This window comes from Rhinoderma darwinii, chromosome 1 (genome assembly GCF_050947455.1).
Source record: "Rhinoderma darwinii isolate aRhiDar2 chromosome 1, aRhiDar2.hap1, whole genome shotgun sequence".
NCBI lineage: Eukaryota > Metazoa > Chordata > Amphibia > Anura > Rhinodermatidae > Rhinoderma > Rhinoderma darwinii.
In genome coordinates, this window is record NC_134687.1 from 31926866 (window position 1) to 31952228 (window position 25363).

At 45.3% G+C, this 25363-nt stretch overlaps 1 protein-coding gene across 2 annotated transcripts in view; it reads left to right on the top strand.

Moving 5' to 3' along the window:
* The window catches only part of CFAP99 (cilia and flagella associated protein 99), a 129226-nt gene that overhangs the window by 16007 nt on the left and 87856 nt on the right, over positions 1-25363 (top strand). Inside the window, exon 3 of one of the 2 annotated variants that reach the window (XM_075848965.1) lies at positions 4473-4583. In XM_075848965.1, coding sequence (XP_075705080.1) covers positions 4473-4583 — 111 coding nt within the window. Of the gene's footprint in view, positions 1-4472; positions 4584-25363 lie in introns of those variants that run through there. The other variant, XM_075848968.1, reaches the window with a different exon arrangement.

The window sequence follows — 25363 nt, forward strand, 5'->3', positions numbered from 1 at the left end:
CTTGCTCCCGCCTTTCTGCCGGCTCATTAGTTGTGGTCCAGTATTCGCAGGCAAAGAGACAATTATACAGTACATCACAACCCCCGACCGGATCAATGACCGCGACCGTCATCATAGGTTAAGACTGTCATATTCACTGTGGACAGGGATGGATGGTGTTTAATTACACGATAGAGAACATTGTGCTCAACTGCGCCATAAAATCCATTTATTCTGTAGTCACACAAACCACTTTCTTGCTTGGGGTCCTTGCATTAGCTTCAATGGTCGTGGGCGAAAAACACTGAAAAATAGATGAAAATTCCTGAAGAAATTTTGAGGCAGATTTCTTCTGCCTGCAAAAAAACCCTGTGTGAACAGGGCCTAAGGCTGGGTTCACACTACCTATTTTCAGGCGTAAACGAGGCGTTCTACGCCTCGAATTACGCCTGAAAACACGGCTCCAATACGTCGGCAAACATCTGCCCATTCATTTCAATGGGTTTGCCGACGTACTGTGCCGACGACCTGTCATTTTACGCGTCGCTGTCAAAAGACGGCGCGTAAAATAACATCCTCGTCAAAGAAGTGCAGGACACTACTTGGGACGTATTTGGAGCCGTTTTTCATTGAATCCAATGAAGAACAGCTCCAAATTACGTCCGTAATTGATGCCTCACAAAACACTAGTACGAGCACTTACGTCTGAAATTACGGAGCTGTTTTCTCCTGAAAACAGCTCCGTAATTTCAGACGTAAATGCAGTTATCGTGTGCACATACCCTAAGGGTATGTTCACACGGCAGTGTCCGTAACGGCCGAAATTACGGGGCTGTTTCCAGGAGAAAACAGCCCCGTCATTTCAGCCGTAACGTCATGTGCAGGCGCTTGAACGCCGCGTCCATTACGGACGTAACTGGAGCTGGTTTTCCATGGAGTCCATGGAAAACGGCTCCATTTAAGTCTGAAGAAGTGACATGACACTTCTTTGGCGCGGGCGTCTATTTACGCGCCGTCTTTTGACAGCTACGCGTAAATATACGCCTCGTGTGAACAGACAAACGTCAGCCCATTGCTTTCAATGGGCAGATGTTTGTCAACGCTTTCAAGCCGTATTTTCTGACGTAATTCCAGGCGAAAAACGCCCGAATTACGTCCTTAAATAGGCCGTGTGAACATACCCTAAGAGTTGATAAGTGCCAGATTATCAAATATGCTAAATTATCTGACAGTCGGATGAATTCTGCTGTTAGTCCTATGAAATTCCATATCATACTCTAGTACGGATTATCATTTTTCGGGCAAATTCTGCATAGATTTATTTTACCGTACTGTACATTTCACTTAGCGAATAAAGGCATTTCACTAAAAGATTTGGTGGTGAACATGTGGTAATTTCAAGTACAGTAAAATTCCTTTAATCCGGCATTAATAAGGGGTAGTTCACACAGAGTTTTTTAGGCACTGATTTTGATGCGGAAACCGCGTCGGAATCAGCGTCAAGTAACGGTTGAAATCACCCCCCCACTGATTTCAATAGGCGACAGTGGCGTTATATTCCCAGGCCGATTTTGGCCACTCGCAGGGAAGAAAAAGCGGCATATCCTTTTTTGCTACTGTTTCTGCCTCTGACTTCCTATTGAAATCAGTGGGAGGCAGAAAAAAACGTTTCTGAGTTTTTTTTGCGGCGTTTCTTGCTTGGGGTTCTTGCATTAGCTTCAATGGTCGTGGGCGTAAAACGCTGCAAAAAAACACTGAAAAATAGATGAAGGCAGTTCAAAATTTGCCTCAAAATTCCTGAAGAAATTTTGAGGCAGATTTCTTCTGCCTGCAAAAAACCCTGTGTGAACAGGGCCTAAGAGGTGATAAGTGCCAGATTATCAAATATGCTGAATTATCTGACAGTCGGAGGAATTCTGCTTTTAGTCCTATGAAATTCCATATCATACTCTAGTACGCATTATCATTTTTCGGGCAGATGTTTTTCCTAATAGTTTATCTTGGCTCTTACGCAGTGTTGGATTATCAGTCTGTTTGGATCGTCGGAAAGAAATTTATCTTTGCCTAAAAGTGTGGTAGAAATAAAAAAAATTGTGAATGACAAGCACGAATAGTAACAGGCTCTTCTTCCGCTGTGAGAAAATTTTGACCAAAAATTTGATTCCACAATTTTCTTTTCTTATATAAATAGACATTGAACCCTTTCATATGTGGCCACTGTTGTGTTTTCAGCTTCAGATGCCCTAAAGAATAATTATTTGTCCCTGTGGATTTCTAAGCAGGGGCCCGAAAATGTTTACACCATTGCATAACAATACAGACTGCCAATTGTAGATGGCGTGCTGGTGGAGCGGATCTCTGCATGCCACCTGCACTACCACTCTTGTCCTGCAGCGCAAGATGGCCACTGCGTCCCAGCCCTAGAATGAGGATATCTTCAAATATACAGTATATAATATACAATGTATCATTTTATGTCTCTTTAACCCCTTCCTATCCTATGACGTACATATACGTCATGGGAGCTCTACAGTTGCCCCAAAATGACATAAATGCACGTCATAGTGATGGTGCGGGCACAGCTCGCAGGTGCCAGGGGTAGTATAAAGCTGACACCTCGCTCTAGGGACCAGGCGGTAACAACGATCCCAGCTGTTTATCCCCTAAGACACCGAAGTCAATGCTGTAGTTAGAGGGAGGGGAGGCGATCACTGGGTGCCGATGGTTATATCGCAGCTGGGAGCCTAATAATGGCCATCTTAGCACACCTATTAGTTATGCTGACAGACATATAATACACTGCAATACAGAAGTATTGCAGTGTATTATATCAGCGATTAAATGATCACATAGCCTAGCCCTCTAGTGGGACTAAAAAAAGAATGTAAAAAATAAATGTAAAAGAGGTTAAATAAAATGTTTACATATATATAAAAAGTATACATAATTTGTATCCTTTATGTCCCTAACAACCCAAACTAAAGAAGTTACGCGGGCTCCGTGCGCTAGTATACAGGCTCCGTGCACAGGTCCCTGCTGTGTGCATGAGCCCCAACAGCCTAAGGCATCAATTCATCTCATGGTCAACTAATGATAAGCGGGGGCGTAAACATTACACAACCTGTTCTTGTATTTATACCTGATTGGCTGTTCTGGAAACCAGAAGTAGTAAAAGGGAGGTGCATGAGTTTACATATTGCGATAGGGCCCCATAGCAAAACTGCAATGAGTCTTCAGTACAAATGCCCTTCGGTCATATCCTAAGGATGCCAGTGAGATTACCTTTGGCCACATGAGAATGGCTGTTTGGCCCATAGCGGCTATCCCTGCTACTCCTGTGATTTTTCCCCAAAATAAATCCATACATGTTGTATGCTTCGCTCAAGGCCAGTAATTTACATTATCCAGGGGTAAAATACCCCAAAAATACCCCATGCTCCTACTTTAAATTTTGATATAAGGCTAGGGCTTGGTCTGCGAACAGCATGCACCATCATTTATTTTATTGTTATAAACTTACTCTCTTCCTATAGCGCCCCCTATGGGTAGCTTCTGTTTTAGCACATATGCCTTCTCTGCTCTTTACCGCTGGACATGCATGTTCTGTTTTTTTTTGCCAGTGGGATCCCTGCTGATAAGCAGGCTATCCAGTCATCAGCAGCTTCTTCTCTTTTTGTCAGAGAAGACGCCTGGCATCCACGCCTGGCATCCACACCTGGCATCCACGCCTGGCATCCACGCCTGGCATCCACACATGGCATCCACGCCTGGCATCCACGCCTGGCATCCACACCTGGCATGCCCGCCTGGCATTCACACCTGGCATCCACGCCTGGCATCCACGCCTGGCATCCACACCTGGCATCCACGCCTGGCATCCACACCTGGCATCCACGCTTGGCATCCACGCCTGGCATCAATGGCTTCTCTGACATTGTAGAAGTCGTCGCCGATGACTGGATAGCCTGTTGACCAGTAGGGATCACTCTGCTGCTGAGGATGATGAAGAGACAGTGAAGAGCACACATCGTAGTCAGGCTGAAAGGGCATGAGCAGCAACAGTAGGGGGCGCTAGAACAAGAAAATAGTTGAATAACTTGGAGTAGCAAAAATGTTTTACTAGGGTGTCAATTTGAAGAATGTTAATTAATGCATGTTCTGACATCCTAACTACAAATTGATTTGTGGGATAAACCACTAGTCACCCCGTTGTGATAATTGCAGCCCATATTATATCTACATAAAACCTGGGCCCCTGCTATGAGTTTAACTGTTACTGCATTGTTTTACTGACAGGGAAAATGTAACTTAATTTTTAGTGATAATAGTATGATAATGGCGGCAATTATGTTATTATACTGCAAAGTGCGAAGGCGATAAAAGAAAGTGTCACGCATCACGCTGCAAAAAGTTACAACAGTTATTTGCGCATTTCAGTGTTTCAACGTCATAGCGATGAATTACGGTTTAATGTCAGATTTGTGTGTTTACAGATGACTCATTATGGCCGATGCATTAACCTGATAGTCCGGCTCCTTAACAAGTATAATCCAAACGATCAGAGTCTTGAGCATTTCCTGGAAGAATCTGCAGAAGATTTGCAGGTAAGAGTATCAGCTCTGTTATATCTAAGGCCCTGTTCACATCAGGTTTGGGATGTATGTTAAGCTGTACGCCGGCCCCACGGAGGCCTCTGTCGGAAAGTATACATCAGTATACCTTTTTATTTTAGTTATGGAATAGCGTAGTAGGCTACACTATTCCATCCAACAGGAAACCTATGGGTGACGTATGCCACTGTATGGTATACGGCACAGGCACCGGTTAAAGTGTAACTAAACTTTTAACATGTCATAGTGACATGTCAAAAGTTTTGATCTGTGGGGGTCTGAGCACTGAGACCCCCATCGATCTCTAAAACGAAGCGGCAGAAGTGCTCGGGTGAAAGCTGTACCACTTTGTTTCTGATTGGTTTTCCTCGAGCGAGCGGTGTACGGACTGAAAGACTTTTTCTTGAGCCCGTACACTGCTCCAAGGAAAGCTGTTCACTGCTCATCCGAGCGCTTCTGCTGCTTCGTTTTAGCAATCGGTGGGGGTTTCAGTAGTAATAACCCATGATGAATCAGAGGTGATTAGCGACATCACTGATGGGACAAAAATATAACCTAATCTTCTACAGACATGGGTGACTGGGGCGCCCGCTCCCAGATACTTCTCAGACCTTCTTTGTGTAGAAATAATTCTACTATAGGGTCTCAGCATGACAAACCTTTATTTTTTAAATGAAGCCGGCCTGGCGATCAACTAACACTTAGCAACTCTCCACTCTAGCTCATAGAGTGGGGGTCCTGGGACACTATTATGCCCCAAAAGGGCAAATGGCAATCAAATTAAAGAAAAAAAACAGGATATTTGCCAGGGGGTAAATAATAAAAGTACTAAGCTTGCTTGCTGAAAATCATGCATCTGTGTGAAGATACCCACGGACCTTTGATCTGCAGGCACTGTAATATTAAAAGCTTCACTACAGTCTTTCTAGGATCTTTTGCACTATTCCTTGGCTTTAGGGTGTGACAAAAGCAACTCACGCTGTGACTGCCAGAGAGAGGGGAGGAGGGAGGAGAGGGAGTAGCAAGATCCAGCCCACTGACCAAACAACCCTTCCATCAATATGACCAACACTTCCAGCTTCTTAACCTGGTTGAGCTTGAACAGAAAGACCTAATTTTTAGTCAGAGTTACACTTTAGCGGCACAAGCCCAGGCTCGATTGGTGGATTTGAGCTGTTCCAGTATGGGGGTGGTGGAGCAGATACTGGGGGCAACAGACACGAAAGGGCTTATATCTTTGCTATATGGCACGCTGCTTCTCAAATTCCTAGGGGATCCGATGGCAGAGGTCAAATGTAAATGGGAAAGGGATGTGGGAACATTGACGGAGGATGAGTAGGAGGAAATACTGGAATCACCGAAAGCTCTTTCCATAAGTGTAGCGCATAGAAGGTCGCAACTCTTTCTTCTACATAGAGTATATAGAACGCCTAAGGTGCTTTGGCAAATGCGGCTTAGATCAACGATGGAGTGTCAGAGATGTTCGTTGGATGGGGCGGATTTGAAACATATGTTCTGGAGCTGCCCGAGGCTGTACGGGTATTGGGGGGAGGTTAGAGGAATGGTGACCCGGGTGTATGGTAGAGACTTTCCGCTGGACCCTAAGATATTTCTGTTGGGCTGTATGGGTGGGGTGGAAGAGGATAGAGCTGAAATACTGTCTATTAAAAAAGTATTATATCACGCAAGGAAACTGATTGCAAAATACTGGTTGCAAGTGGATCCCCCTGAGGTTTCTGAACTAGTGAGTTATGTTAATCATACGGTATCTTTGGAACAAAGAATCTATATGAAACGTGGGGCACTATATAAATATGATAAGCAATTGTAAAGGATCTGCCAGACACAACTTCTGTGTCGACGCCCATAGGTAATCAGTCTGCACCTGCTTCTATGTCTCTGAGACTGACTCCATCTTCCACCACCCAGGATGGCAGGCTTAGGAGTGGGAGAACCTATCACAGCCTGGCCAGACGGAGCTAGCTCCCGCCCTCTGTCTATTTATATCTGCCTTTCCTGTTCCTCCTTTGCTTGTGATTCTTCTCTGTTTGTTTACTGGCCCTGCTGCAGCTTCTTGAACTACTGACCCTCTGCTTGTGATTGACCTTGGCTTTTCTGACCACTCTTCTGCTCTGCGTTTTTGTACCTCGCTCATTTCCTGGTTTGACTCGGCTCGTTCACCTCGCTTGTTGCTCACGGTGTTCCCGTGGGCAACTTCCCCATTTCCCTGGTTTCTTTGTACCCTTGTCTGTTTGTCTGTCGTGCACCTATTGAGTGTAGGGACCGTCGCCCAGTTGTACCCCGTCGCCTAGGGCGGGTCGTTGCAAGTAGGCAGGGACTGAGTGGCGGGTAGATTAGGGCTCACTTGTCTGTTTCCCTACCCCGACATTACAGCAATGGTGCAAATGGACACACTACTATGGATCGGCAAGTCATTATGAGACTTCTCAGACTGAGGCGGCAAGGGAGTCTGCTACGTAGGAGGACTGTAGAGGGGAAAGGAGTGGGAAACACCAAGGAAAAGGAAGAAGAACCCGCGGGGTTAGGGTTGAGTGAGGGGGTGGGAAGGGGAGTTTATCTTCGGAGGTAGAAATTTTAGTGGAGATGTGTGTATAAAGTGTATAATGTACTGTATATACTGAGACCAAAGAGATGTTGTTGTATATACTGTATATTTTCTACTAGTGATGTACTATACCGGCTAATGAATGTATGTTATGTACTTTTAATAAACAGTTGTTTCATTAAAAAAAAAAAAGAGTTACACTTTAGGAAATGGCGAATTATAGCGACCAATAAAATACTTGCTTTAAATCGGTTGTCTAGTTTGGACAGACCCTTTTTCATAATGTAGTTCCCCTGGTGATGATTCTGCTGTTTGGACCTTTAGCTGCTATAATTATGAAAGTAAATCTTATTCATCCTATAATCACAGCTATGGAACTTTCTAGTACAGTTTTCAATACCTCTGCTTGATGTCAAAGAATAGCATTTTACTGTGTCGGCTACCCTGGTTATTAGCGGGGTGTCCTCTCGGGGACAACTTCCTCATTAACCTAAATAATACTATAATAGGACATTTTAAAGGGGTTGTCTAAACCAAACGGCTGAAAGGTGTTGTCCGACGGCCCATACAAATAACTCCCCCAAAACATGTATATAATTCCCCTTATGGTACTACATAATTTCCTGAAAGAAAATAGTAGTTTAGTGCCATTAACTTACCCATGATATCGCGGCACAAGCGCTCCTCTACTTCCGGGACTTAGTGATTCAGCTTGCGCTGATAAACTACATATCCCATCATGCTTTTCTTAGCTGACTGCTGCCTATTCCCCGCCAATTCCTTCCCTCTGATAGGCTGTGCATGCGGCCGTGACTAAGTAGGGGAATGGCTTAAGATAGCAGCAGTCGCATTGCCAGGCCCTCTAGGTCACCTGATTGATGATGCGCCGACACCAATAATAGGAGAAGAGAAGGCAGAAGTCACGTGGGGCTGTGTCGGCGCGTCATCATGTAGAAGGAAACTACAGAGCTTCCTGCATCACGTGATTGGGCTTTCGAGCGGCGTATATTGGTATATAAGTATATTGGCATATAAGTATATTGGTAAGTCACTTGGATTCCTATTCTAGGAATAACAGTGGGCAGTTTTAGGTCTCCGGATAACCCCGGGGTTTTCCGGGCGCAGAACGTTTTTAATAAGAATATTGGTAAATAAGCGCATATACATAAAGCGAGAAATATATTTATATATACACAATCAGTGGTGTAACTACCGCTATAGCAGCCGTAGCGGCTGCTACGGGGCCCGCAGCATGAGGGGGCCCATGACACCCGCCGGCACGGGCCCCCCCATGGCCGGAGGCTCCGCTATGGCTGCTACAGCGCGACGCCACTGAAGGGGTTGTTCCTACAAAAGACATGCATCCCCTATCCACAGGATAGGGGATGCATGTGTGATCGCTGGGACGCCCAGCGATAAGGAGAACGGGGGAACCTAAGTCCCCCGAAGTTCTCCATGACAAACCTCGGACTTCCGGGGTCTGTCTGCAGCTCCATAGAAATTAATGATGCACTGGTCGCACTTGTGTGCATGCGTGTCCAGCGCACCTTTCATTTTTATTGAACTGCGCAGACTCCGGAAGTCCGAGGTTAGTCATGGAGAACTTGGGGAGACTTTCGGTCCCCCGTTCTCCTTATTGCTGCCAGCGATCACACATGTATCCCCTATCCTGTGGATAGGGGATACATCTCTTTTGTAGGACAAGCTATGGGCCGTTTTTATTTTTTGGGGGGGGGGGGCTATATGGCATTATCTACAGGGGGGTTCTGTATGGCGTTATCTACAGGGGGGCTGTATGGCGTTATCTACAGGGGGGACTCTGTATGGCGTTATCTACAGGGGGGACTCTGTATGGCGTTTTCTACAGGGGGGGCTGTATGGCGTTATCTACAGGGGGGGTCTGTATGGTGTTATCTACAGGGGGGTCTGTATGGTGTTATCTACAGGGGGGTCTGTATGGCGTTATCTACAGGGGGGACTCTGTATGGCGTTATCTACAGGGAGGACTCTGTATGGCGTTATCAACAGGGGGGACTCTGTATGGCGTTATCTACAGGGGGGGACTCTGTATGGCGTTATCTACAGGGGGGGTTGTATGGCGTTATCTACAGGTGGTTCTGTATGGCGTTATCTACAGGGGGGGTTGTATGGCGTTATCTACAGGGGGGCTGTATGGCGTTATCTACAGGGCGGGGGGCTGTATGGCGTTATCTACAGGAGGGGCTGTATGGCGTTATCTACAGGGGGGGACTCTGTATGGCGTTATCTACAGGGGGGGTTGTATGGCGTTATCTACAGGTGGTTCTGTATGGCGTTATCTACAGGGGGGGTTGTATGGCGTTATCTACAGGGGGGACTCTGTATGGCGTTATCTACAGGGGGGTTGTATGGCGTTATCTACAGGGCGGGGGGGCTGTATGGCGTTATCTACAGTGGGCTGTGTATGGTGCAATCAATAGGGTGCGCTGTCTGGTGGAATCTATAAGGAGGCACTATCTACAAGGGGGGGGGGTTGTGTGATACCCAGCGAAGGCGGGCCCCAGTCAAAAGTTTGATATGGGGCCCAGCCTTTCCTAGTTACGCCCCTGTATACAATAATAAAAAAATATTCTATACCTAGAAGAACCCATTAATGACCTTGGTTTCAGTAGACACGAACTTGTGGTTGGTTGCTGTGTAGTAATGAACACGACATACCTAAGCAATACATGATTAACTGAGCCGGTCTGTGGCGCAGTGACGTCTGTTCTTGCACCAGTCTGGTATGTACTGAATGCCAACTGGGCACAGAATTTTGGCATATGAGAAAATCTTGTAAGATGAAGTGCTTGCTGTGGTGCGGTTGAGTTTTTTCATTTCTTCTTACATCCCGACACTATTACTGGCACAGATCTGGAGATATTACTTTTGGGATGTTTCAGAAGAAACACTCCTTACAATGTCATATTATCTATCCTATGCCCATGAAGGACTTTCCTGCCAATGTGTGGTGCCCGCACACTCTTTTCAGAAGGATTGCAGAACTATTGTTCACCACTCGCAAACTTTGATTTCGGGGAGGCTGCACAGTGGGTACTCTGAATGTCCACAGCTTTAAAGAGATTGTCCGGGACGGGGCGGTTTTTATACTGATGATCTATCCACCGGATAGGTCATCAGTATATGATAGGTGGCAGTCCGACACCCGCACCCCTCACAGATGAGCTGCCTCTGGCACCGGAAGTTTTCCAGTGGTCGGTGCCGGAAGTGGTCGGTCCCTAAGGGCATGACCACACGTGGCGGATTTCCTCCGCAACTGTCCGCATCAATGCCGCACAGAATCTGCGTTGCAGATTCTGCTGCGGATCTGCACAAAATGTGCAGTACATTGATGCGGACTAGCTGCTGCGGACTGCGGGAAAAGTGCTTCCCTTCTCCCTATCAGTGCAGGATAGAGAGAAGGGACAGCACTTTCCCTAGTGAAAGTAAAAGATTTTCATACTTACCGGCCGTTGTCTTGGTGACGCGTCCCTCTTTCGGCATCCAGCCCGACCTCCCTGGATGACGCGCCAGTCCATGTGACCGCTGCAGCCTGTGCTTGGCCTGTGATTGGCTGCAGCCGTCACTTAGACTGAAACGTCATCCTGGGAGGCCGGACTGGAGACAGACGCAGGGAGTTCTCGGTAAGTATGAACTTATATATTTTTTTACAGATACATGTATATTGAGATCGGTAGTCACTGTCCAGGGTGCAGAAACAGTTACTGCCGATCGCTTAACTCTTTCAGCACCCTGGACAGTGACTATTTACAGACGTCTCCTAGCAACGCTCCCGTCATTACGGGAACCCCATTGACTTCCTCAGTCTGGCTGTAGACCTAGAAATACATAGGTCCAGCCAGAATGAAGAAATGTCATGGTAGTAAAACCAATACGCTCCGCAGCACACATAAGATCTGCAGACTTCATTGCGGAATTTTGACTCTCCATTGAAGTCAATGGAGAAATTCCGCCATGAGTCCGCCACTGCTCCGCAACAGACAGAGCATGCTGCGGACACCAAATTCCGCTCCGCAGCCTATGCTCCGCAGCTGAATTTTACGCCTCGTCTAAACGAACACTGCTAAATTAAAGTGTAAGTCAATGGACAAACGGCTCCGCTGCGGATTAACGCTGCGGAGTGTCCGCAGCGGAATTTAAGTGAAATTCCGTCACGTGTGAACCCAGCCTTTGAAACAAAAATATTTTGTTTTTACATCGCCACATTCTACAAGACATAACTTTATTTATTTTTCTGTCGATGTCGCCATATGTGGGCTTGTTTATTGCGGGACAAGATGTCGTTTTTATTAGTACTATTTTATGGAATATGGAACTTATTTTTTTTACTTTTATTATTATTTTTTTGCAACGCTTCTGCAATTACGGACGGCTACGATGCACATCCATAGCCGTCCGTAATTGCGCAAGCACCCATAGACTTCTATGGGGAGTCTGTGCCATAACAAGTCCGGACAAGAATAGGACATGTTCTATAATTTGCGCATCATTTCTACGTCACTGACACCCATCCGTAAAAATTTGGAAAGGTGTCCGTAGCCCATAGAGATGAATTGGTCTTTAATAAAAGTCCGTAATTACAGATGAAAAATACGATCATGTGCATGGGGCCATCAGGGCAGAAAACTGGCATGTATGCTACCTGGGAGACCACATTTAGATACTGACCCAGCTTAGTAATAAGAGCCTGTAAAACCATGATAGTATACATTAGTATTGCAGTATATAGTGCAAGCGATCCAATGATCGATGGTTCAAGTCCCTTAGGGGCACAACAAAATTCAGTTCAAGATTTTTTTAAAGTACAAAAATATTACTAGTTAAAACAAAAAAGTTTTCCTATTTTTTTCCTAACGTTATGATAAAGAAATAAAACATTAATATAACTGGTATCGCTGCTTACGTAAAAGTCCAAACTATTAAAATATAATGTTATTTAACCCGCACGGTGAATGTCGTAAAAAAATAATAATATAAAAATGCCAGAATTGTTTTTTTTTGGTCACATTAGCAACCCCGAAAATCGAATAAAAAGTGATCAAAAAGTCACATGTACTCCAAAATGGCACCAATAAAAACTAAAGCTCGTTCTGCAAAGAACAAGCCCTCATAACGCTCAATTGATGGAAAAATAAAAAAGTTATGGCTCTCAGAATGTGGCGACACAAAAATGTTTTATTCTTAACAGATGTTTTTTTCTTTGTAAGGGCATGACCACACGTGGCGGATTTCCTCCGCAACTGTCCGCATCAATGCCGCACAGAATCTGCGTCGCAGATTCTGCTGCGGATCTGCACAAAATGTGCAGAAAATTGATGCGGACTAGCTGCTGCGGACTGCGGGAAAAGTGCTTCCCTTCTCCCTATCAGTGCAGGATAGAGAGAAGGGACAGCACTTTCCCTAGGGAAAGTAAAAGAATTTCATACTTACCGGCCGTTGTCTTGGTGACGCGTCCCTCTTTCGGCATCCAGCCCGACCTCCCTGGATGACGCACCAGTCCATGTGACCGCTGCAGCCTGTGCTTGGCCTGTGATTGGCTGCAGCCGTCACTTAGACTGAAACGTCATCCTGGGAGGCCGGACTGGAGACAGACGCAGGGAGTTCTCGGTAAGTATGAACTTATATGTTTTTTACAGATACATGTATATTGAGATCGGTAGTCACTGTCCCGGGTGCAGAAACAGTTACTGCCGATCGCTTAACTCTTTCAGCACCCTGGACAGTGACTATTTACAGACGTCTCCTAGCAACGCTCCCGTCATTACGGGAGCCCCATTGACTTCCTCAGTCTGGCTGTAGACCTAGAAATACATAGGTCCAGCCAGAATGAAGAAATGTCATGTCAAAAAAGCAAGACGCATCCGCAGCACACATAACATGTGCATGACAGCTGCGGACTTCATTGCGGAATTTAGAATCTCCATTGAAGTCAATGGAGAAATTCCGCCATGAGTCCGCAACCAGTCCGCCACAACTCCGCAACATCCATTGCATGCTGCGGACACCAAATTCCGCACCGCAGCCTATGCTCCACAGCGGAATTTTCCGCATCGTCTAAACGAACCCTACTAAATAGAAGTGGAAGTCAATGGAGAAACGGCTCCGATGCGGATTAACGCTGTGGAGTGTCCGCAGCGGAATTCAAGAGCAATTCCGCCACGTGTGGGCATGCCCTAAGGGGTCCTCCAGGAGCAAAATCCACAGCCAGAGCATTGGCGACACTCTTGCTGGGAATTACACCGTCTCAATGCTCTTAACGTCACTGTCCATATATGGACAACAATGTCAGAGGCTCCTCCTGGAGGAGAATTCCTGGCCAAAGTTTTGCTTGAGATTTGACCGGAAATTCCGGCATCTCAAAGCTCCGAAACGTCACTGTCCATATATGGAAAGTGACATCAGGAGCTCCTCCAGAAGCGGGAGCGAAATCCCCGGCCAGAGCGTTGCCGAAGCTCTGCATGGGATTTTGGCATCTCAAAGTTCCTAACGTCACTGTCCATATATTTGGACGGTGACGTCGGAGGCTCCTCCAGGAGCGGAATTCCCGTCTAAAGCGTTGCCGACGCTCTAGCCAGAATTCCGACATGGGAAAAAGTGGTTTTATTTTATTTTTACTGTAATCTTTTTCTTAGTTTTTTTTTTCATAAACTTTAACTGGTTTACATATTTATTTTTTTTGTCCAACTAGGGGGCTTCACTTTGCGATCTTTTGATTGCAGATATAATGCTTTGGTATACTTAGTGTACAAAAGCATTATTGCCTGCCTGTAAAACTGACAGGCAATCTATTAGGACATGGCTCTGGCATGGCTATCATAGGCCCCGGCTGCTATGGAATCCCATTGGCGCCTAGCGATCGCGTTGCGAGGGTGCCGATGGGGTGATAGCTCCCTCCTGAAAGGGGTGTCACTCCTGAAAGATCTCCCTTTGTCAAACACATTAGATGCCGCGGTCACATTAGATGCCGCAATCGGAGTGCTCTACATTTCCGTCAGATGCGGCAGAAGTCTGGCTGTGTATAACAGCCGTGCTCCTGCCTCTAATCTCGTGGGTACAGTGGTAGTACCCATGAGATCAGAGTGATGGATATATTCGTCACGATGCGGGAACTAGCACCTGCTTGTAAAGGATATATCCGGCTCTCGTGGTTAAAGGGTTAAATTGTCCAGAATGTGACGTCAGAGGCTCCTACAGGAGTGGGAATCCCCAGCAAAGCGTTACCAACGCTCTGGCTGGGCATTCTGATATCTCAAAGCTTTGAACGTTGGGGTAAGTTCACGCGGTTAACAAAATACGGCTGAAAATATGGAGCTGTCTTAGACTGGGTTCACACGAGCATGTTACGTCCGTAATGGATGGAACGTATTTCGGCCGCAAGTCCCGGACCGAACACACTGCAGGGAGCCGGGCTCCTAGCATCATAGTTATGTACGACGCTAGGAGTCCCTGCCTCTCCGTGGAACTACTGTCCCGTACTGACAACATGATTACAGTACGGGACAGTTGTCCCGCAGCGAGGCAGGGACTCCTAGCATCGTACATAACTATGATGCTAGGAGCCCGGATCCCTGCAGTTTGTTTGGTCCGGGACTTGCGGCCGAAATACGTTCCGTCCATTACGGATGGAATACGGCACATACATCCCCATAGAGAATGCGAACATGAGCCGTTCGCATTCACTATGGTGTACGCCGTCTGTGTGGAAACGGCGCATGCGCCGCTCCCACACAGTCCAAATGGAAGGTCTTCGGCCGTGCGACATCCGGCGCCATTTTCTTGTGGACTGGAAGCCGCGGCCGGACAGTAAGATGACTACTTCCGGTCTCATGTTCTGAAGCAAGCACTAGGAGCGAAGGGAGCAGACGGAGCGGCGGCAGCGGCGACGGCAGGAGCAGGTAAGTTATGTTTGTGTATGTTCGTGTTTTACTGTTTGATTACTACTGTATGTAAGCCTACTACACTGTGAATTCGCTCAAAAAATGGCGGCACACCGTGTAGGAGGTTTGACCGTTCAATCCCCTCCTTTCTCCTGGCACTAGCCAGGATAAGGGAGCGGGGATTCTGAGAGCTCACTAGAGCGAGTGTGTTTACACCAAATTTGCAGCATAAAGCAATGTGGTTGCTTTACCACATGCCAATGCTGCAATTTTGGGAATTGCTCCCTTTAGTGACCAGCACAGGGAAATGTTATAAATTAGAATCTAATTTATAATATTTCCTGACTTGTGAAAAAATTAAAAAAATTATAACAATGTCTAATTATGTATACAACTGTTTAACTAAAAAAAAATAAAAAAAAAATTTCTAGCGACATTCCCTTTAAGAGCAGAGTATTGTTATATTAGATTGTAAGCCCATAGGAGCAGAGTGTTATATTAGATTGTAAGCTCTTAGGGCTAGTTCACACAGAGTATTTTGGCGCTGCTTTTGACGTAGGAATTGCGTCAGAAAAAGTGCCAAAAATCGCCCGAAATCGCCTTCCATTGATTTCAATGGAAGGCGGAGGAGTTTTTTTTTCCCGTAAGCGGTAAAAAACGCTCGCAAGAAGAAGAGGTGACATGCCCTGTCTTCAGGCGTTTCCGTCTCTGACCTCCGATCAACATCAATGGGAGGCAAAGATCGCGTATATCGTGGCAGTTTTTTCCTAAGGCACTCAGCGGGCGAAAAACGCAGCGGAAAAACACGGCAAATATTCTACCAGCAGGTCAAAATCTTCCTCACAATTTCTGAAGGGGTTTTGAGGCAGATTTTTCCGCCTGCAAAAAACTGTGTGAACAGGGCCTTAGCAGCAGAGTGTTGTTATATTAGATTGTAAGCTCTTAGGAGCAGAGTGTTATATTAGATTGTAAGCTCTTAGGAGCAGAGTGTTATATTAGAGTGTAAGCTCTTAGGAGCAGAGTGTTATATTAGAGTGTAAGATCTTAGGAGCAGACTGTTATATTAGATTGTAAGCTCTTAGGAGCAGAGTGTTATATTAGATTGTAAGCTCTTAGGAGCAGACTGTTATATTAGATTGTAAGCTCTTAGGAACAGAGTGTTATATTAGAGTGTAAGCTCTTAGGAGCAGAGTGTTATATTAGAGTGTAAGCTCTTAGGAGCAGAGTGTTATATTAGATTGTAAGCTCTTAGGAGCAGAGTGTTATATTAGATTGTAAGCTCTTAGGAGCAGAGTGTTATATTAGATTGTAAGCTCTTAGGAGCAGAGTGTTGTTATATTAGATTGTAAGCTCTTAGGAGCAGACTGTTATATTAGATTGTAAACTCTTAGGAGCAGAGTGTTATATTAGATTGTAAGCTCTTAGGAGCAGAGTGTTATATTAGATTGTAAGCTCTTAGGAGCAGTGTATTGTTATATTAGATTGTAAGTTCTTAGGAGCAGAGTGTTATATTAGATTGTAAGCTCTTAGGAGCAGAGGGTTATATTAGAGAGTAAGCTCATAGGAGCAGAGTATTGTTATATTAGAGTGTAAGCTCTTAGGAGCAGAGTGTTATATTAGATTGTAAGCCCTTAGGGCATGTTCAGACGTGGCAGAATTCTGCAGACACTGTCCGCATCAATGCCGCACATAATCTGCGTTGCAGATTCCGTTGCGCCTTTGCCTAAAAAGTGAAGTAAATTGCTGCGGATTAGTCCTTGCGTATTCAGGTGAAGAGTACATCCTGCTCTCTTGTAAAACATTCCATCCCAGTCTGGCTATAGACCTGGAAACACATAGGTCCAGCCAGAATGATGAAACATCCTGTTCGTGAAAGCAATCCGCAACGCAACACACATAACATCTGCGGATTTCATTGCCTAATTTTGCAACTCCATTGAAGTCAATGGAGAAATTCCGCCACATGTACGCATCAAGTCCGCAACAGCCAGTCTATGCTGCGGACACCAAATTCCACACCGCAGCCTATGGTCCGCAGCGGAGTTGTCCGCAACATCTGCACGAAGATAACTAAAAAGATGTGGAAACCTATGGACAGACTGTCTGCTGCGAATTTCTAGTGCGGACTGTCCGCAGCGGAATTCCACAGCAATTCCGCCACGTGTGAACATGCCCTTAGGAGCAGAGTATTGTTATATTAGAGTGTAAGCTCTTAGGAGCAGAGTATTGTTATATTAGAGTGTAAGCTCTTAGGAGCAGGTTGTATGTGTCGCTTTCTCTCGGTTGTCGGCTCTCCTGAGCTTATAATTCTATTACGATTTTCAGCAATATTCAGCAGCATAGATTTGATCCAGGGTGATATCCGATCGCCACTTGTGGGGTCAGGAAGGAATTTTTTCCCCCCCTGAGGTATAACTCTCCGGGGGGTTTCTTCGCCTTCCTCTGGATCTCCGGGTCCAGTGGCTCTCAGCTCAGTACAATGGTGGACTAGTGATAATAACCGCAGCAAGTTCTGTGGTCCCCACCGTGCTGACCTGAGAGTCACTGTGATCCTTTATGTAATGGTATAAAGTGTCAGCAATATTTACATGACACTGCTGCTAATTTTAATTATAATAAAATAAAAATGTTAAAAAATGTTGGAGTTTGTTTTTTGTCTGGAACACAGTATTTTCTCTACACACAGTAACCATGATGAGTATGATCACCGCCACGCCGTACTCAATGGCAGAGGCGTAGCTAGGTTCTCCAGCACCCGGGGCAAAGATTCAGTTTGGCGCCCCCCCCAACCCTCTTTCCCGACATCTCCTTCCCCCGCGCCATGTTTGTTTTCTCTACCAATCGACGTGTCATTTCTTTTTATGTAACGCGAGCATAAAATTATTTCACAAGCAATATGGTTCTATACTCAACACCAGAACCAAGCTCGGTACATATATACAGCCCCAGAACAAATACAGCTCAATTTAGTGCAACCCCTGCCGTATAGGTGTGTACGGCGTAATACCTCAGCTCCCAGCATAGCCCGAACAATGATAAGGATATGCTGGGAGATGCCGTTTCACAAAAAATAAATCCTATCATAATCATACCACCCATTATCTCGCTGCAGATCATACAGTGACTACAGTGCTGATTAGAGGCAGAATGAACATTTACATTGAGTGACTCACTGGTGACGTCTCAGATTCTAGTTCTTTTTCTCCATTTGGTCCAGACCTCTATGATGAACTCTCCCGGTCCATTTCTGCAGTTTGCCGCTCACATGTCTTCAGCTTCTCACTTTTCCAACATTTCTGCATCTATAAATAAATATAAAGTTATCATTATACCACATACTACGACCCTAAATATAATAGCGCCAAACACTGCACCTCTAATTATAATAGCACCATACACAGTGTCCCACACACACACTCTGCCCCCTGTAGATAGTGCCTTCCATAGAGCCCCCTGTAGATAGTGCCTGCCATAGAGCCCCTGTAGATAGTGCCCCCATATAGACCACCCCTGTATATAGTGTCCCACAAATAACTCCCCCTATAGTGCTCTACAGATAGCCCACCCCTGTATATAGCCCCCTGTAGATATAGCCCACCCCTGTATATAGAGCTCTACAGATAGCCCAACCATGTATGTAGCCCCCCTGTAGATATAGCCCACCCCTGTATATAGTGCTCCACATATAGTCCACCCCTGTATATAGTGTTTCACAGATAGCCCACCCCTGTATATAGCCCCCCCTTGTACATATAGTCCACCCCTGTATATAGTGCTCCACATATAGCCCACCCCTGTATATACTATATACAAGGGTGGGCTATCTGTGGAGCACTATATACAGGGGTGGGCTATATGTACAAGGGGGCTATATACAGGGGTGGGCTTTCTGTGGAGCACTATAGGGGGAGCTATTTGTGGGATACTATATACAGGGGTGGGCTATATCTACAGGGGGACTATATACAGGGGTGGGCTATATCTACAGGGGCACTATATCTACAGGGGGACTATATACAGGGGTGGGCTATCTACAGGGGGACCATATCTACAGGGGGACCATATCTACAGGGCTGGGCTATACACAGGGCTGGGATATACACAGGGGGGCTATATCTACAGGGGTGGGCTATACACAGGGGGGCTAGATCTACAGAGGGGGGCTATATACAGGGGTGGGCTATACACAGGGGTGGGCTATACATAGGGGGGCTATATACAGGGGTGGGCTATATACAGGGGGAATATATCTACAGGGGGCTATATCTACAGGGCTGGGCTATATACAGGGCGACTATATCTACAGGGGGGGCTATATACTGGGGTGGGCTATCTATGGAGCACCATATACAGGGGTGGGCTATATCTACAGGGGTCTATATACTATATAGCCCACCCCTGTATATGGTGCTCTATAGACAGCCCACTCCAGTATATAGCCCCCCTGTAGATATAGTCCCCCTGTATATAGCCCCCCTGTAGATATAGTCCCCCTGTATATAGCCTAGCAGATACAGTCCCCCTGTATATAGCCCCCCTGTAGATATAGTCCCCCTGTATATAGCCCCCCTGTAGATATAGTCCCCCTGTATATAGTCCAGCAGATATAGTCCCCCTGTATATAGCCCAGCCCTGTAGATATAGTCCCCCTGTATATAGCCCAGCCCTGTAGATATAGTCCCCCTGTATATAGCCCAGCCCTGTAGATATAGTCCCCCTGTATATAGCCCACCCCTGTAGATATAGTTCCCCTGTATATAGCCCACCCCCTGTAGATATAGTCCCCCTGTATATAGCCCCCCTGTCGATATAGTCCCCCTGTATATAGCCCCCCTGTAGATATAGTCCCCCTGTATATAGCCCAGCAGATATAGTCCCCCTGTATATAGCCCAGCCCTGTAGATATAGTCCCCCTGTATATAGCCCAGCCCTGTAGATATAGTCCCCCTGTATATAGCCCAGCCCTGTAGATATAGTCCCCCTGTATATAGCCCACCCCCTGTAGATATAGTCCCCTGTATATAGCCCACCCCCTGTAGATATAGTCCCCCTGTATATAGCCCCCCTGTAGATATAGTCCCCCTGTATATAGCCCAGCAGATATAGTCCCCCTGTATATAGCCCAGCCCTGTAGATATAGTCCCCATGTATATAGCCCAGCCCTGTAGATATAGTCCCCCTGTATAAAGCCCAGCCCTGTAGATATAGTCCCCCTGTATATAGCCCACCCCCTGTAGATATAGTCCCCCAGCCCACCCCCTGTAGATATAGTCCCCCTGTAGATAGACACCCCCCCCCCGTAGATAAAGTCCCCCGTGTAGACAAAGTCCCCCCCGCAGATACAGCCACACTTCTATTACAATAAAAAAAAAAAAATTCAAACTCACCTTAATCCCGCTCCCACGCCGTCCGGCAGCCATGGAGACCTGCTCTCTTCTGCGCAGGTCTCCAGGGGGTTGAACACAGCGTCTATGAAAGCCGCTGATTGGCTGGGCAGGATGACTTTCCCTGCCAGTCAGTCAGCGCCTTTCATCGACGGAAGCGTCACTGGTACAAAAGGTACCAGTTGCTTCATTCGTGGAAAGGCGCTGAATGGCCGGGCACGGAACGTGCCCGGTCATTCATTGCTTCTAATTGTACCTGTGTCCTTGCGACACAGGTACAATTATAATGCAGGAGGAGGTGGCGCTGGCGCCCTACTCTGAACTGCGCCCATGGCACATGCCCCGCTTGCCCCCCCCCTAGCTACGCCCCTGTCAATGGAAAACGACAACATTACTTCACCGGTGAGGCCTAGTTCACACCACATTCATTTGCCTATGTTTGACATATATGCCTGAAGAAGCTCCCAACATATGCGTTAAAAGTAGGCTGTGACGGACGCGCTAACCGTGGCATCCAACCCTAAAGACTATAATAGTACATCCTAAACTGAGACATTATGACCTGGAGTCATGAGAGTTCATGACATATCCGTTAAACTAATACCATTATAGTCTATGGGTGACGGATGTAACTATCAGGCACTATCAGATACTGTCACCCATAGACTAATATGGAATCGGTTTCACATATACATCATGAAAATGTATTTAAAAGCCTGTGTTGTATACGTTAAACGTATGTTTGTGACGTGTGCCATACAGTCTTCGTCAGAAAAAGCGTGGTGAACAGCAGCACACGTCTCCCAAGTTTCAATCAATATGTTCTTTTATTATTCAAACATCCAGTAAAAAAATGGCAACGTTTCGACCCGTGACAAGTGGAGGGTCTTTATCAAGCCTAACAATGTGTCTAACAGGGTGAGTTTAAAGAGGCTCTGTCACCAGATTCTCAAATCCCTATCTCCTATTGCATGTAATCGGCGCTGCAATGTAGATAACAGTAACGTTTTTGTTTTTTTTAAAACGTTCATTTTTGGCCAAGTTATGAGCTATTTTATATTTATGCAAATAAGCTTTGAAATGGACAATTGGGCGTTTTTTTTCCAGTTATGTCCAACTGGGCGTGTATTGTGTTTTTAACTGGGCGTGTTCACGTGTATGACGCTGACCAATCAGTGACCAGTCAGCATCATACACTCCTCTACATTCATTTACACAGCAGCGATATGCAGCCACATACACAGAGATTAACGTTAATCGAGTGTCCTGATAATGAATACACATGACCTCCAGCCTGGACTTGATGTGTATTCAGAATCCTGACACTTCTGACTCTTTTCTTTGAGATTTCCAGCAAGGGAAACGAAATCTCGTTTACCTCCGTATTCTTGCGAAATTACGCGTGGCTTGCTGGAATCTCACAGAAAAGATTCAGAAGTGTCAGGATTCTGAATACACATGACGTCCAGGCTGGATTTCTTGTGTAGTCACATATCATAGCCGTGCCCTACCGGAGAAGATAAACATCTGGCAAGAAGCAGTGAGGTATATATGGTTTGGCTTTGATAAAACACTTGCTCATGTATACCTTATTTATGGACCAGGATCTGGATATGTTTAGGTTTGGAGCATCCTGACCGCTGTGCACAGTATAATCTGGTTTCCAGCAGTAGAACAGAGCAGAAGAAATAGTGTAATTGCTCCTGCGGGACATCTTAATCATTTTACAGTACATTTTTTGTATGTCTGCCAGCGGTGGAGTGACATTCATAATGACTCATTTAATTGTGCACTTGAAGCCTGCGCGCTCGTCTCATTTACAGCGAGCTTCAGAGTTGGAGATCTGATATTAGAATGTCAAACAGATGTAATTTAGAATCATAAATCTGTCACTGGTAAATCCAAAATATAATTGAAATCCTGACGAACATCTGAATCATCTGCTGTTTCCGAAATTCGAAGTATTTCTTTGTCTAATGACAGATGTTTAATCCACGTTCTCAAGGACTGAGCGAGGTGCTCGGCTGGATGTGATATACAGCTGATTACAATGTGACATCAGTTCTTATGTTATTAGTCAATGATTTACTCATGGAATATCTAAGGGCTTGTTCACATCACGTTTATGCTCTCCGATGATTTGCGTATACGCTTGAATATAAAAAAATATATACAATGAAAAAAGCCCTAATTTTACGCGTCGCTGTAAAATACGGTGCATAAAAAGACGCCCGCGAATAAGAAGTGCATGTCACTTCTTGGGACGTTTTTAGAGCCGTTTTTCATTGACTCCATTGAAAAACAGCTCCAATAACGGCCGTAAAATACGCTGCGAAAAACGCGAGTTGCTACAAAAACATCTGAAAATCAGGAGCTGTTTTCGCCTAAAAACAGCTCCGTATTTTCAGACGTTTTTGGTCACTGCGTGTGAACATACCCTTACTGAAATGACAGACTTGGCTCAGTATTGTATATGCTATAGACAACCTACAGTGTTAATGGGGGTTTACAGGATTTTTATATTGATGGTCTAACCTTAGGATAAGTTGAGATCAGATGGGTGGGGGTCTGACTCCCCTTCGCGCCCACCGATCAGCTGTTTGACAAGTGGCAAGTGAACAAGAACAGAAGTTTGACTTTAGACTCTAAGGCCTCATGCACACAGCCATATTATTGATCTGGGTTTTACGGATCTGTAAAATGGTGCCAGATTAAGGTTGGTGGAGGCTCCTAGGCAAAAAATGTATTGGCTGCCCACACCCCACCTTTGGTACCCGGTCCTCACCTGACCCCTAGCGCAGGCACATATAGGCATACCACCCTGTTTTTCACAGAATTTTCCCAAGAAACAGACCTCAAACGTGGGGGAGCACATGCAAATATGCCCAAAACTGGGTGGTTTTGTGGGCAATTGTGGGGGGATTAGGGGTGGAGCTTAATAACGTCCCGCAAATGGGGATTGAAATGTTGGGAGGTATGCATATAGGAGGGTGGCCTGGGATGCGTGTGGTCCTCTCCACTGCAGTCTGCGGGAGTTATGGAGATAGCCGAGCCACTTAGGCCCCGTACATACGTTCCATATCTTCATCCTCGTTCACAAGAAATAGAAAATTTCCAAGTGGATTTCATTCTATGCCACGTAAAACAAATAAGTAGCATGCTTAATTTTCGTAGATTCTGCACGGAATTCCATAATTCGGATTAGCCCCATTTAATGATTTGCGAGAGGGCAGCTGTGATTGACAGGTGGGCGTTTATCCCGCTCAGCACATCGATTAATGCTACCAAAAAAAGGGGGTTCCCTTTGTAATGTCCCTGTCAGGCCTGGCAATGCGGTCACCAGGGCTGAAGGTTTTACACTGACAGCAGTAGGCTTTACAAACGCCCTTCTGGGTTTTCAGTAATAATGCTTATTAGGGTATACCTTATTAATATATGACATATAGTTGAATAAAAATCTTTAAAAATAAAAGTCCCATAATAATTGAAATAATTAAATTTACAATTATACAAATAACACAGCAAAAGCTATAATAAGAATTTATTTTTTTTAAATCATTTTTATTACGTGTTTTTACTAGTTTTAATGGGTTTTAAATAAGCAGGCAAACTGTTCATTTGCAATGTACATAAATAATTTATTAGTGTCGCATATTTATGAATGCTGCATAACAGGCTGTCCAAGTTGAGGGAACAATTGGCCTTGAAATCAGAAATACGTCTATGTGCAATTTTAAAGAGGTTTCCCTGAAGGCCGCTGTATGAAGATGAAGCGTTGCTTTCTAATGAGATTCACGTTCTAGAAAAAAATATTTAATCTTCTCGGCCCATGAAAAGAATAACATAAGTGAAGACTGACGCACTCAGGCACAGTCAATGGAGGGAGAGACGGATGGTTATTATTGGTGTTATGATGTACAATTATAAAAAAAATATATGGAATAAAATAAAAATGTTAATACATGACACAAGACTCTTTTTTAATTTTTTTTATTATTTTTTTTTTAGGGGAAACTGATTTGCCTGTGTGGTTCACATCTTTGCATTCCACTTTTGGGGGTATAGAATAACTATATAGTAATAAAAAAAAAATCAATGCAAAACAGTTTATAACATTCCACATTTAAAATCGACATAAAATATTGAGTAACTTTGTGAAAATAAACTTTTTACATAGTAGTTTTCGGTTCACAGGTTTTCCAAGTAAAGTACATTTATTAACTAAACACATTAATGTGTTACTTTACCTAAATAATTGCTTACCAATAAAGTCCTATTAAATGAAAACTTCTGCCCTCGACTCTAGTGGGTACTACACTACGGTGGTTGGCCAAAACTACAAGCAAAGGAAAGTATTTGTAAAGTACCTCAATCATTTATGTAGGTTTAAAGTAATCTAACTGTAAAGGATCTGCCAGGCACAGCTTCGGGGTTAACTCCCATAATTAATCAGTCAGCACCTGAATCTACATCCCTGAGACTGACTCCAGCTTCCACCACTCAGGCTGGCAGGCTTAGGAGTGGGAGAGCCTATCGCAACCTGGCCAGACTCAGCTAGCTCCCGCCCTCGGTCTATTTAAGCCTGCCCTTCCTGTCCCTCGGTGCTTGAGATTCTTTTCGTGTGGTTTCCTGGCCCAGCTACAGCTCCTTCTATTTTGTTCCTGCTCCATACAGACCCTGGCTTACTGACTACTCTTCTGCTCTTCGTTTGGTACCTCGCACACTCCTGGCTTGACTCGGCTCGTTCACCACTCTGGTTGCTCACGGTGTTGCCGTGGGCAACTGCCCCTTTCCTTTGCTTGTATTCCCTTGTATGTTTGTCGTGTTTGTCGTGCACTTACTGAGCGCAGGGACCGCCGCCCAGTTGTACCTCGTCGCCTAGGGCGGGTCGTCGCAAGTAGGCAGGGA